This window comes from Netta rufina (assembly GCF_964035555.1).
Source record: "Netta rufina genome assembly, chromosome: 4".
Classification (NCBI taxonomy): Eukaryota; Metazoa; Chordata; class Aves; order Anseriformes; family Anatidae; genus Netta; species Netta rufina.
The window spans coordinates 30035263-30048273 of record NC_140127.1 but is presented as its reverse complement, the minus strand read 5'-3'; the positions used below and the strand labels follow the sequence as shown (position 1 = coordinate 30048273).

Sequence of the window (13011 nt, the reverse complement as noted above, 5' to 3'; positions counted from 1 at the left end):
TGCTTTTCCCAGGTGTTTATGAGTATGTTCCTCTGGAAACAGGAGAAGGATCAAGACTGCAGATAAATGCTCAGAACTGTGTCCACTGCAAAACGTGTGATATTAAAGACCCAAGTCAGAACATTAACTGGGTAGTGCCTGAAGGAGGAGGAGGACCAGCTTATAACGGGATGTGAGCTGGCTGAGAACTATTCAGTGACTTCTAATCACCAACAGAAAAGTTGGAGTATTTTATGCTGCAGTGTAAAGTACAGCACTGACTTGAATGTTAGAGTTTTGAGACTAACGTGCCATTCTGAAGTTTAGGTATGACCACTGCATTAAATGGAAGGTGGGTGCATTCTGGTTAAACCCTAGCCTTATTTAAATAGAACTTCTTTTCAGGAGTTGGGTGGCAGGCAGAAGAAAGTTCTTCTTAGGACTGACAAATGAACTTTGGACCTTGGATTTATTGCTGAAGTTCAGTGATGACAGGAGCCATATCCAGAATCAGGGGTGTAATGGAAAAGTTTAGTACCTATCCTTAAAAAAAAAAAAAAGTGTTTGTCTATCCGAAGTGCTTTACTACATGTAGAGTCCTACCTCACAGTAGAGAAAGTACATCTGTCTAGGAAACTGTCACTGTTATTAAGTGTTACACTTTTTACATAAAACATAGATTATTTTTTTTCCTGATGATGACAGGGAGCCCATCTGTAATACAACTGTAAAGTGGTTTAAAAAAATGGTTTAATATTTGCGCCCTCAGGGTATATGTCTGTCAGTACTTCTTATTCCTTATATGAAATCAGGCCTGCACTAATTAAAAATAATAATAAAAAAAATCTAACAAACTGCTTAAATGGCTTTGGTGTTAAAACTGGACTTTTCAGGAGGCCCTAAGTATTAAGCTGCAAAAACATAACCCCTACTGCGAGCAACATACCTGAATCACAAAACAAGTTCTTAGACATTAAAAGAAAAAAAAACACTTCACCTTTGAACAATGTTTTTATTATTAGACCTTTAAGTTGTAAACACCAAGAAGTGCAGTACAGGGCAAATGAGAGAGGGAACAGTTGCCTCCAGCTCCATTTTGTCTTTTGCATGAGTTAGTGCATAGAATTAAAAGCTTAACAATAAAAATATCAAGCGAACATTTTAGCATAAGCTGCCTTCTCTTTCTCCTTTTGGGCTTTTATCTTCTGCTTGATTTTGAGTGTTTCCGTCTGGATAGCTGTTTAAAAACAAAATCCATGATACAGTGTCTTCAGGTTACACTAGGTTTCCTAATATGTCAAGAGCAGGTCTCACTGCTGCAAATTACCTATATTATTTTGTACACCAAATTACCTATATTATTTTGTACACTATGTTTGTACACTAAACTGCATTTGATCTGCTAGGTCAGATACCAGCAGCAAAAAGGCTTTCCCTCTGTTTCACCTGGAAGGTGACCATGCAGGGCAGGATGGAGGAAGCACAGTATTGGTGTCCACTGTTAGGTAATGGTAAGACAAGAAAATTAGTATGACCACTTTGTGCATTGCTGTAAAACTATACCTACATAAGCAGTTGCCCAGGGTACCGGACACATCAATGCTGTATAAAAGCAGGTGTTCTGTGTCACTGGGCTCTGTGCTCAATAAATCAGCTTCTAAGTTTCAACAGTTATTAGAAGCCACTATTTTAGGCACCACACTGGTTATGATTTCTTATGTAAGTATTACCCTGGTTACATTCTTAAAGTATAGGATCTGTAGAGAAGCGTCTTTATTTTACCTTTGTCCTCAGGGGCTATTTCGTGAGCCTTCTTAAGATCAGCCTTAAATAAAAACAAATATAAATGAATATTCTGGTGAAATATTTAGATACACCAAAAAAAAATGTAAATATTGTAATAATTACCAGTGCCTCATCGAGATCTTTTATTCCCTGCCATCCTTGAGCCCGTCTGTAGAGAGCTTTAGTATTTGCTGGATCTATTTTAAGAGCCTGTAAATTTAATAAAATTGTCACATTAACATTTAGTATACTTCACAGCCTCCCATCTCTGCAAATGGCAGTTCCCACCAGCAGGCAATCTCCTTATTTGATTTGAGGGTGAGCTGTCAAAACATTAACTGCAAAAAGGGATGTTGTAATGGAGCACCCTGAATGGCTATCTGATCACTTTCAGTACTGCTGCACCACAAGAGGGCTTTTGTCAAGGGCCAGCATACATTACAATGAAACGGAACCTGTATTGATCAATACAGCTGTCAGAGCAAAGCTGCTGCTGCAGCTCAGGTTATCCTAACCTTGATGCTCACTGTTCTGCTCTGTATTGCAGCTCCTCCCTTCGCACTGAAAAAACCCTCTACAGTGACATCATAAAGAAAACGGATTTTTCTGTAAAGCTTTTTTCACTGTAGGATAGAAAGATGCAAGCGCTCCATCTTGTGATTCAGGAACCTTGTCAAGTTTCAGGTATCACACTTTTTCTGACACAAATGGTTTCACTGATGTGTATGTTCCAGCTCTGATATGACAATACCAAAACAGGAAATACAGTGACTGGGTAAAGAGATTGTTTTACTAGTCGAGTCACTCACTAATTATTTTTTTCAAACTACCTCCATTAATTTGGATAGCTCCATTCTCTTCAGGAGCTTTTTCTTGCCTGTGAAAATCACGTTGTTTTTTTCTTACTGCAAAGACAGAACTATATTATACTTTTTTTTTTTTTTTTTCAATTTTAAGAAATAAAAAGTTGTTCAATTATTAGAGGAAATCTGTGTGAATGTGGGGCTTTGTTAGTTTCATTCATTAACTCATTAAGAATTCTACATGCTAGAAGCTGCGTCTAGATTTTTAAAAACACCTCAGTATTGGCTGTTTGTATAAAGTATTCCTCTGAGAGCTCGTCTTGATGTATCCGCTGTAAGGCCTTGAACCTCTTCTCTGCCTAGAGTTAAAAACGTAGCTGTCTGTACCAGGTGCACACAGCATTCTTCATTTTCAGCTGGACCAAGTGTGCTTACAGCTATTTTAACACAGGGTTTGTTTGAACAGGTTCAGCTCTCTGTAACTTCTTATTTACACCAAACAATGCGTGTATTACAGATTGTTAATATAAAAAAAAAAAAAACTTCTGGCCTTAGGAAATCATCACTGAAACCATATAGTTTCTCATCAACAATACTTGAACTCTACTAGATAATCTCAGAAACTGGTGGTCTAATTAAAACACCGATACACAGTTTAACACTTGTTATGATACTATGATAATGCATTTATGATAATTTAGCTTATGATAAGCTAAATGCATTACAGGTGGCTACTACAGCTAGGGACTTGCCTTGATCGAACAATTCTATAATTAAAAAAAAAAGTTCTTCCACCTTTGCAAGTATTAGGATTATCAATTTCTGTGACATTGAAATGCTGTTTCAGTGGATCATTTTCTTGAGGACAGATACCATGTTACAGTTTTTTACTCCTCCATTTGTCTATCTGAGGACATGGGTTTATGAATGTTCTGTGCAGAATGCCACCAGAAGCCTAGAAAGCAAGCCAGCTCTTCACAAGCCCCATCACGTGCAGATCAGCTGCATTTGTTTCCTTCCTTTTTTTTTTTTTTCCCTTTTACCCCTACCCTACTTGAAAGGGCTTTGACTGGAAAATTCATTTCAGTAAATAGAATTCAGGCCCTTAAGATCTGAAAACAAGTAAAATGTTTTGCTTGTACTAGTCTTCCAGAAAAAAAAAAAAATATATATATATATTCTTCTTTCACTGAAGACTCTCCTTGTAAGTTAAACATTACCTCTGTTCTTAGGAAACAAAACTAGCAATCCCAGTATGTATTTTTTTCTGGCAATAAGCAACAGAAGTCTTACTTTCAAAATCCTTTTCAATTTTAAAATCATTTCAAAAAGCCACATACCAGAAAGTTTGTGATAACTATACAACCAGCATTCTACTTTATACTTTCAAACATTGAACTTGTCAGAAGAACTTAAAAAAAGTTTTGCAGTTTCAGTCTCCATTCTCGGCACTGGCCAATTGCTAATCAGGTTACTTAACACTAAATTTACCTCCGAACAACTGTCAATGGCTCCCTGCCAGTCTGACAGTTTTAGCTTGCAAGCGCCAATGTTTAGAACACAGGTCAGCCCAATGGTCTTCAGCTTTGGCTTGTCAGCCTCTTCTGCCACCGTTTCAGAAGCTTCTACATACCTGGAGAAAAACAGTTTTACAAAGAACGTGTGTTAGTGTTCCAAGTTCTGTTTTCTTCTGCCCTGAGCTATCTTTCCACAGGTAAGTGCAAGCTGGCATTTGTAACACAGTTTCAATTCCAGTCTTACAAGTATTTATTTGTATTTGTGTATTTAAAAAGATGAATCAATGAATGTTTTGCTGTAGCTCAGTAAGTATTAGACCAAAGGAGGAAAATACTCCTGTCCCTCTACTGTACTGATGGCATCTTTTATTCTTAGACAAATGCACTATCCTAGATGGCATGAAACCCATTAGAATTTATTTTAGTGCTTATTCCCAACAAACGTAGTGCTCATCTATGGCAAAAAGCAATGCTGCTACAGCACCTTCCACATTCAAGGGCAGTTTCATCTCTTCTTCAGTAAGATTTTAGTTAATTTAGGCATTTATGGTGAAAAACTAAAGCTAACTTTGCTTTGTAAAGGCAGGAATGTTATTGGTGTTAACTCCACCTGCTTTCCAGTGACGACTCAGAGGTGCTTTTTGTTGAATTTCAAAACTGACCCTGGTTCAGGACCAAGCTGTATCATTTACTGCATTGCTGCCTCACAGGTAAACAAATTGTATCTCATTCTTCTTAATTCACACTGTGTTAATGCTGACAGCTTTTCATCTCAAGTGGCAAAGGCCTGTTGTGGATATAAAAGTTCTAACTCTTTTAAGGGCGTGCTTATAGAACTTGCTTTAATTTTTTAAAAAAGAGCTAATTTACCAAAATCATGTTCGTGTACACTCAAATTTTAAGCATGCCCTGATTAATGCAGTTTTTGCAGATTGGTGCTTATGGAGTTTTAATTTTGCATCCCTATCTTTTGAGTGTTGGATGGTTTGTATACAATCTCCGAGTACAGAAATAAGCAATACTTAAAATGTAAGTTAGACATAATCCCAGTGATTTGTCCACTTGCTGAGCATCATGCAAGAAAGGAGAGCCAGAAGAGAGAAAAAAGGGTAAAGTAAGAAGCTAAGGAAAATAATACGTAGTGAGTTATGTTCAAAACAAACAGAATGCACCTTTAACCATTCTGGAAACAAAATCAGAGCTTCCCGGCCAAAGAATTCTGTAAGATGAATATAAGTGGAGACAAGGGAAAACTATACATTTTGGACAAGAAAGTCTAAATTCTGACATAAAAAATAACTGGTTAAGCAGCAGTACATTAAGAAGAACTGAAGGTTATAATAGAATATAAGCATTAAAGAATGCACAATGCAACACTGATAAAAAAAAAAAAAAAAAAAAGTAAAACCACCAGGTGGTTTGTTTGCTAGGCGAGCTGTACAGAAGACATAGGAGATGCCCCCAATAAGAGCTCCTCCTGTCAGTTCCAGAGAAGTGCCAACCAAAATACTCCATCCCACATAAAGTATTAGACTTCAGGGAGAACAGTAGGGTGTGTCCATTCAAGTATGAAAACACGACCCATAAGGAAGAGCTGGAACAATCCAATTTGTCTACTTCAGAAGAGCTACTCTCCCTTCCATCCACTAGGACAAAAATTGAGTATCAACAAGAAGCTGTCTACACAAACAGGAAGAGCCTTCATTGGCTCATCAGCTTAAGAGTAAGAGTAAGCAAGACAACTAATTGTGAGGGATGGCAAAATTATACTATGAAAGGATTTTTGAGGGCAGAGGGAGAGGTTGCATCTTGGGTTAATTATTTGCATGGATGAATTTTTATTAATATTTTTTTTTATATAATGGTCAGTATAACTTTTTTAAAAAGTTAATGGGAGAACCACATACATATAAAGCAAAAATCATGAAAGAAGGAGCAGTACGGAGACAAAGATCATGATTTTAAAGGCAAGTCTGAATTATACATGGAGACAGGACAATGGCACAATGCCTCAAAACAAAAAATAATAATGAATTAATAAGCGTCACATTTGGGGGTGCTCTCTCATGAGCTTACCCATCTCCTAAACCTACTGCTTGTTCAAAATCTGACAAGTATCTCCCTCTCTTTCTCTCTAAATACCCTATATGCTGTTGTGCTTTTCTTCCCAGTTATGCACCAGCACAGCAGCAGCATTAATAGAGGAGCATTTATTCAATACAAAACAATGCTTCTTGCCTATAGTTCTTAACCTAGCAGTAAGTAGAAGACCTACTTGTATTGGTAGCTAAAAACCAACCAGATGTTTTCTAGACTCTGAAACCTATTTTTTAAAAGAAAAAGAAAAAAAAAAAAAAGAAAAAAACACAGCAACAGGCATTTTTAAAATGCACATATGATTGCTTGATATCAGAATTACTTTGGATTACAGGAACTATCTCATTTAATGATGATAGCCTTACCGTAAACTTTTACTATACTTTTTAGCTGCCATTGCCCAATTTTGCGATTTGAAGAAAGTATTTCCTATATTCTTTATGTCTTCTGCTATGGCCACAATCTTGTCAACCTAATAAATAGATGGAAAATATAAGGTATAAATTTACTTATGAGAAAAGTCTTGGTTTACTTTATATTTAACAGTAGGATCCCACGTCCATCTTCTTTCAAAGATCTCAGGAGTATTCCAATTTTAGATAAATACTAACTTCAAACCACTTCTGTAATATTCTATACTTTAAGTAATGCAATAGTCTGAAAGATGAAATTACCGATGGGTTTTCTACAGCATAAAGAGTAAGAAAACACCAGAGACAACACAGCAGTACAACTCTTTCCCCTAAATGCTGCTACCCACACAGAAAGCTATAAATAACAGCGTTGACCATTATACACAGAAAGGAAGGCATGCTAACAATTAAAGTATTCAACCAAGACTGCCTTATTCACAGGAATATTTCATCTCCTGCTTCTCAAAATGGTACTAGAGTCACCTGAAATCTGCATGGTCTCAACTAAAGTCATAGCAATACACATCATTCTCTTAAAGCACTTCAAACATCTACAGAAGAAAAAGAAAACTGCCAGCATGCATCAAATCCATCACTTCTATTTCCAGAACAGCATATACTTCAAGTGTTAAGTTACTTTTCCAGTGGCAAGAACCAGTTTATGGTTACTGCTGTCTGTACCACAGTTGCCTTCAGATCTGTCAAATGTATATATTGCCATTTATAAGACTATCAGTTTACACTTCTACCCAGCTAGAATTAATATCCTTGAAAAAACTGATCATCACAGCAGAAGATGAATGTCACCATGGTTTCTGCGGTTAGTTTGTATAAACATGTTTAAAGTTAAGGGAGGCAAGCATCTGCCAAGCTCAGATCTACACCACAGAAAATGCCACCCAAAACCTCTTTCACCATATCAATAGCCAGATACAAGGAGTTTCTGGTTTCTAGCTGTAAAGTTTTTGTTTCTTACTATTATCTCCGTTTCTAATTTGGAATCTACACATACATCGTGGCCCCCTTTTTATTTCCCTCTCACAGTGTTTGATTTCCAAAGCTTATCGATTTCACTATCAGGATAAAGTAAGAAGCTGCATAAGAGCTGCTTTCACCAGCCTGCTCCCTAACTCTCGGCAACCAGTCTTCCTTCAGTTTGAACAAAATGAACAGCAAACAGCTACTGGGAACTGAGAGCATCTAGCACAGATATACTAAAAATATTTTTAAAGTTTTATCCTTTATTATTTTTAGTAAGTGAGGCAATTTTTAAAGGATGAATTATGTTAAAGTTTGTACAGAAAAAGTGTGCATGTACTAAGTTAGTCATCTCTGGGATGGAGTTCTCATAATAACACTTTGTCACTACAGCACAAGCAAAAAATGAGTAAAAAGAAATGGACAGGAAAAAAACTTTTGTGGTTTTAGTTATTAGGAAAAAATCAGTTGTAATTGAAAATAAAAAGATTACAATCTCCTCCCCCAGCATTCACTTTCATACAATTAAACATAACCACTTAATCTTCATTGAGTGAAAAAAAAGGCTCAGTGAACATCGCAGACGCCATGTAACTCAGATTGCTTACTATATTGCATTCTATAAAATAAGTACCTTAAAAGAAAACTACTTACGTCTTTTAAGTCTATATCCGAGTCTTCAGGAAAATCTGGGTGAGCATCTCCAGAACCATCCTGGGGAACAATTCCCCAGTCATCTCCTTCCTTTAGCTCTCCGCATTCAGCAATGACGCACAACTGAAAAATAAGCAGGTTTGATTATTGAGAACTTTTGAAAAAAAAAAAAAAAAAAAAAGCCATAACTTCTATGTACTCTTTAAACTCAGTAGAAATCTTTTTCATCTGTTGTTTGGGTGCGTGGATTTCAGAAGCCTATCACGTAATTAGCCTATCCTCACCAAAAGGCTTTTATCACAGAAAGCACTGCCTTTGGGAAGCAGCCTTCCACCAACACCATACCCACGCTCTACAGGGGGGCTGGAAGAGGAGCTGACAGCACGCTGAGCTTCAGCAAAACACAAGCCATTGAAATTTCACTACTTTAGAGACAAAGGATCTTTCTCAAACTGCCAAGTCTTTTAATGTTACAGAGGTCTTTGTTTCTGAAGCAAGCAAAAACTGGCATGGCCTACAACGACAGCTTTTCTAGAAATAAAACTATTTCTGACCTAACATTCATAACAATTACTTATCTGGTAGGTAAGGTTTTGAATTCCACCTTCTAGTTCCACCTCACTTAAGTTTCTAGAACACCTCAAAATGTGTAACTGTTTGAAGAGGTTTCAACCACAAAATAACCGTTCTCCCTTCCCGGTACTTTCACAAGACATGTTATGTTTCAGATTCAAGAAATCAGATGTCCTCTAATATTTAAACTAGGTTCCAGCGACAAGACAATAGGAGAATGAGAGGTAATGTTTCAATATTTTCCCCAAAGCAACCTGTTAAAAACAGGGTATTTTATTGCTTTGGAAAAAAAAATATTTAATCTTCCTCAAAAAAATAAAGGTCAAATCAATTTGGTGACTGCATAAAGCTTCATAAACTACAAGAAAAACCACCACCCCTAGGTGCCCTGGGTTTTGCTTACCTTAACAGGATTTTCTCCATTTACTTCGACATTTTCTAATATTTTAACAACACCCATTCCTTTGATCACTTGGCCGAACACCACGTGTTTCCCATCCAGGTGAGAAGTAGGCACCGTGGTAATGAAGAACTGGGAGCCGTTAGTGCCAGGTCCCGCGTTTGCCATGCTCAGCAGCCCTGGTTTGTCGTGCTGCACATCAAATCACAACCAACATGAACAAGATCTGTTATAACATCATATAAAGAACCCAGTGTCCTAGCGTGCAGAGCCAGATGTGTGAGTTAGCATTCTGAACATTTTGTGTCCACTTCTTCTACAATCAATCCACTCTGCAGTGGTCAGCTACTGAGCTGGGACAGATCACCTGAGAAATAGGTAAGTTTTCACTTTTTCTTTTTTTTTTTTTTTTTAATTACAACTAATGCTAGACAGCACTGGTCTGAAAACAAAGAGCCAAGGAACAGTAAGCTCTGGTGTTGCCTTACACATGTTGTCTGTAAACATTCAGAGGAAAAGTCACAAAGTTAAGAGCCAGAAATCTGGTGGCTCTGATTTTCAAAACATTTACATGTGACTCCATTTTGCTTGGGACCAAATCTCGGCAGCAGTCCCATGAAGTGAGTCATATTTATCAACAGAACTCTCGATAACTCAGGTGCATTTTCTTGCCATGAAATTGTTTTGAAAAACGTTGCAGATAAAGTATTTCTCCCATGATGTTTCTGCTTGTCATTTGGTAAGCTTACAAAACAAGTAAAGAAGTCTGGAAAAATCAGACTGAGAAATCTAAGGCTTGCAAAATTGGCATGGTACCAGCACTGCTTGGGGACTGAGTAAATTGGATGTTTCACAATTGTACAGCCATTAGTTGAAGTGACACCAAAAAAGTGGACTGGGAGTGACCTGACGTTATAAGCTGACCACTGGCAAAGTCTTACCATTTATTCCAATTTACAGGTAACCATATAAACACCAAAAGAACAAACGTGGACCTGCTGTACAGTATGGTAAAAGGCAGTTTTCTTCCCTTTCTGTCTGGAATACCCATTTTACATAAAGGTAGAACTAAAACTTCTAAAAATGATTTAAAAATATAGAAGACAAACATATCTTCTTCAGAAGGAAACGAAGAAAAAGAAGTCAGTCTTGCGTCAAAAGACAGATCCCTGCAGTCATGAACCAAATTGGATTTTGGTATCAAAGAGAAGCCTGAAGAATGGTGATGGGCATTCTGAAGTTAATGCCAATTCCCCAAGAAACAAGGAAAGGTACAGGACAGATCCTGACACAAGCAGTGTTCCAAGAGTTGTACCTGTTAATTGTACCTGTTTGAATGTGTAAGGCACATGCAGCTACAGTCTCCCTGGTATCACTAGACACAGATTTTGAGGACAAAGATAGCTTTGAAATTTCCTACTCTCACAGTAGGAAATTCCTTCCTGCCATCCTGCAGCAGGGTGAACAAACTTGCTACACTATAAAATATATGAAATAGCTCATTTAAAAGATACATTTTTTAATGTATAGAATGGATCCATGAACAGTTGCATCGGTGCTATAATTAGTGAGCTCTGATACAGAAGTGGCAATAAATAATGGGGGGTAAGAGTTTCTGAAGTTAGCTCTGCCATCAAAGCCAGCATCTCTTAAAACTACATCCTCAAATCCAGACCCATGCATACTCAAAACCCTATTTGTCACTCTTTTAGAATAATATCCCTACCTCTTTCAATGAAACAAATACTGTTTCAAAGTAATTTCTGATGGTGCAATTAAAAAGAAATTGTAGGCTATGGTTGCCTTTTCTTAATAAGGTGGACCCTTTCTTCTGTGCTCAATAAAGACTTTAAGGACAAACTAGTAGGGGACTTTTTGGCTGCATTCATTCCACTGCTTAAAAATACGTTAACAGTGGCCTAAAGAGCACTAGTGCTGAACTTGAAGAAAACTAAAAATTACTGAAAATTCAAAAACTGGATGCAATTACTATTTTTAATAGATTACCTTATAATGAAAGTTTTCATCTTCGAATTTTTCACCATAAATACTTTCTCCACCAGTGCCATTTTGATTTGAGAAATCTCCGCCCTGGACCATGAACTGCTTAATAACTGTAAAAGAAAATAATTACAAAATATAGCAGCAAGGCAGGAAAGGCACTGCAGACCAAACAATTCAGAGACGACGAGCAATCCCAGCCATCAGCACTGCACCTAAATAAAACGCAAACCACCTTTTAGTTATCCTCACCCACACATTCCTTTTCTACTCAGTGAATGTTATTTGAAATTTGATCCTTTACCTGAAAACCACTTCAACCCATTTACAACTCACATTAAATTAGTTTTGCTAATTTACTGCTGAATTTATAATGCAAATTTATTGACTATGCATGGCAGACAGTATTTAGAGATTAGGAGGATCAAAAAGTCAAAAACATAGTTTCAGTCGTTATCTCTTCAGCAAATGCTCCACAATAACATTTACCATTATTTCAAATATTGATAATGGAGGATTTCACAGAACTTACTTCTATGGAAAGGGCATCCTTTATAATGGAGAGGTTTTCCAGTTGCGGACCCTGTTCCTTTCTCTCCTGTGCATAACGCACGAAAGTTTTCAGCGGTTTTCGGTACAATGTCAGCAAATAACTCAAAGACGATGCGTCCAACTGAAATGGCAGAAAATGAGAAAACGTTAAGTTCTGGCCTTGGCACAGTGATTTATTGAGTATTACAGGGCAAAGGACATAAACGTTTCAGACTTTTTTGATCAAAAAGCTTATGTCAAGCACATAAACCAACCTTACTCCTCATTCTCTTAAGCACCCGTTTCACTGAAACGCAGTAATGCTGAACTTGCAGGCGAATAATGGCTACGTAGAGTTACAGGTGCTACTAAGCAACCCTTAACACCTAAAAATGTATGGGTTTTAGCTAAAGGACGCGAAACCTGGGCAGATCTCAGACCCCACAAGAGCGGGTCGGTGGATTTTGTGTCACTGTCATCTCGTCTCAAGCCGGCCCCTCACGGGGGCTGCCGCCATCAGGGGATGCTCCCCTCTTCTCCTCGGCCTAACCGCCTCACTCTCCCGGACGCCGAATGTGAAAATATTAACCCTAATTAACACGGGAACGCAATCAGACGGCTGGCAGCCAGCACAAAGCAGACCTCCTCACCCTCCTCACCCTTCAGTGGGCGCACGGCGCTCTGGAGGCAGCACCGCGCCAACGCGTGCTCCGCAAACCCACGCCTCCAGGCACAGCTCCGCCACCCTTCCCCGTCATTTTTATCCCAACCCCGTCCCCGCGCCCACCCCTTCCAACACCCCCACCGACACCGACACCCGCGGCCGCCGCCAGCCCGGCGGGGAGCAAATGGCGGCCCCGGGGCCGTGCCGGGCCGCAGCCGCCCGCTGCGCCGCGTGGGGCGGCCTTGCCCGGCCGCGGGGCCCCGCGGGGCCGCGTCCCCCCTCCGGGTGTCCCCCGACAGCGCCGCAGCTCCGCGCCCGGGGAGCGCAGGGCGAGAAGCGGCGCGCAGGGCCCGCGGGGGCCATGTTGCCGCCGTGCCCCCCCCCACCCTCCCCCGCCTCACTCCCTTCCCCTCCGCAGCGCCCCGGCCCGCGCCGCCCCGCGGGCCGAAGCCCCGGCCCCCACCTCGCTCGCCCCCGATGTCCACATCGAAGAAGGCGCGGGGGTTGCGGGGGTTGCCGGGCCGGGCGCTGGGGGACGGGTGCGACATGTCGGGCTCCCCGCGCTGCCTCACGCCCGCCCGCTCTGCAGCCCGCTCCGCCCACGGGAGGCGGCGCG

The 13011-nt window shown here is 39.6% G+C and overlaps 2 protein-coding genes across 2 annotated transcripts in view; one reads left to right on the top strand and one right to left on the bottom strand.

The window, feature by feature from the left end:
- Nucleotides 1–1138, top strand: part of ETFDH (electron transfer flavoprotein dehydrogenase) — an 18077-nt gene extending 16939 nt beyond the window's left edge. The window contains exon 13 of the mRNA XM_084286251.1: nucleotides 13–1138. Coding sequence (XP_084142377.1) covers nucleotides 13–176 — 164 coding nt within the window. The 3' untranslated portion in view covers nucleotides 177–1138. The remainder of the gene's footprint in view (nucleotides 1–12) is intronic.
- Nucleotides 972–13011, bottom strand: PPID (peptidylprolyl isomerase D). Its single transcript, XM_084286252.1, has 10 exons — nucleotides 12859–13011; nucleotides 11733–11873; nucleotides 11207–11313; nucleotides 9203–9391; nucleotides 8227–8349; nucleotides 6547–6653; nucleotides 4059–4200; nucleotides 1888–1974; nucleotides 1762–1804; nucleotides 972–1216 (listed from the first exon to the last, which is right to left on the bottom strand). The coding sequence occupies exons 1-10, from the start codon at nucleotides 12941–12943 to the stop codon at nucleotides 1128–1130; spliced, it is 1113 nt and encodes a 370-aa protein (XP_084142378.1). The 5' UTR covers nucleotides 12944–13011; the 3' UTR covers nucleotides 972–1127.

Bases quoted from the DNA above. Each gene is read 5' to 3' on its own strand.
- PPID (XM_084286252.1), bottom strand. From the start codon at position 12,943: ATGTCGCACCCGTCCCCCAGCGCCCGGCCCGGCAACCCCCGCAACCCC. The intron at 6,654-8,226 runs GTAAGTAGTTTT...TCTATTTATTAG, and splicing joins CGGATATAGACTTAAAAGAC to GTTGACAAGATTGTGGCCAT. The intron at 1,805-1,887 runs GTAATTATTACA...TTTTTATTTAAG, and splicing joins AAGATCTCGATGAGGCACTG to GCTGATCTTAAGAAGGCTCA.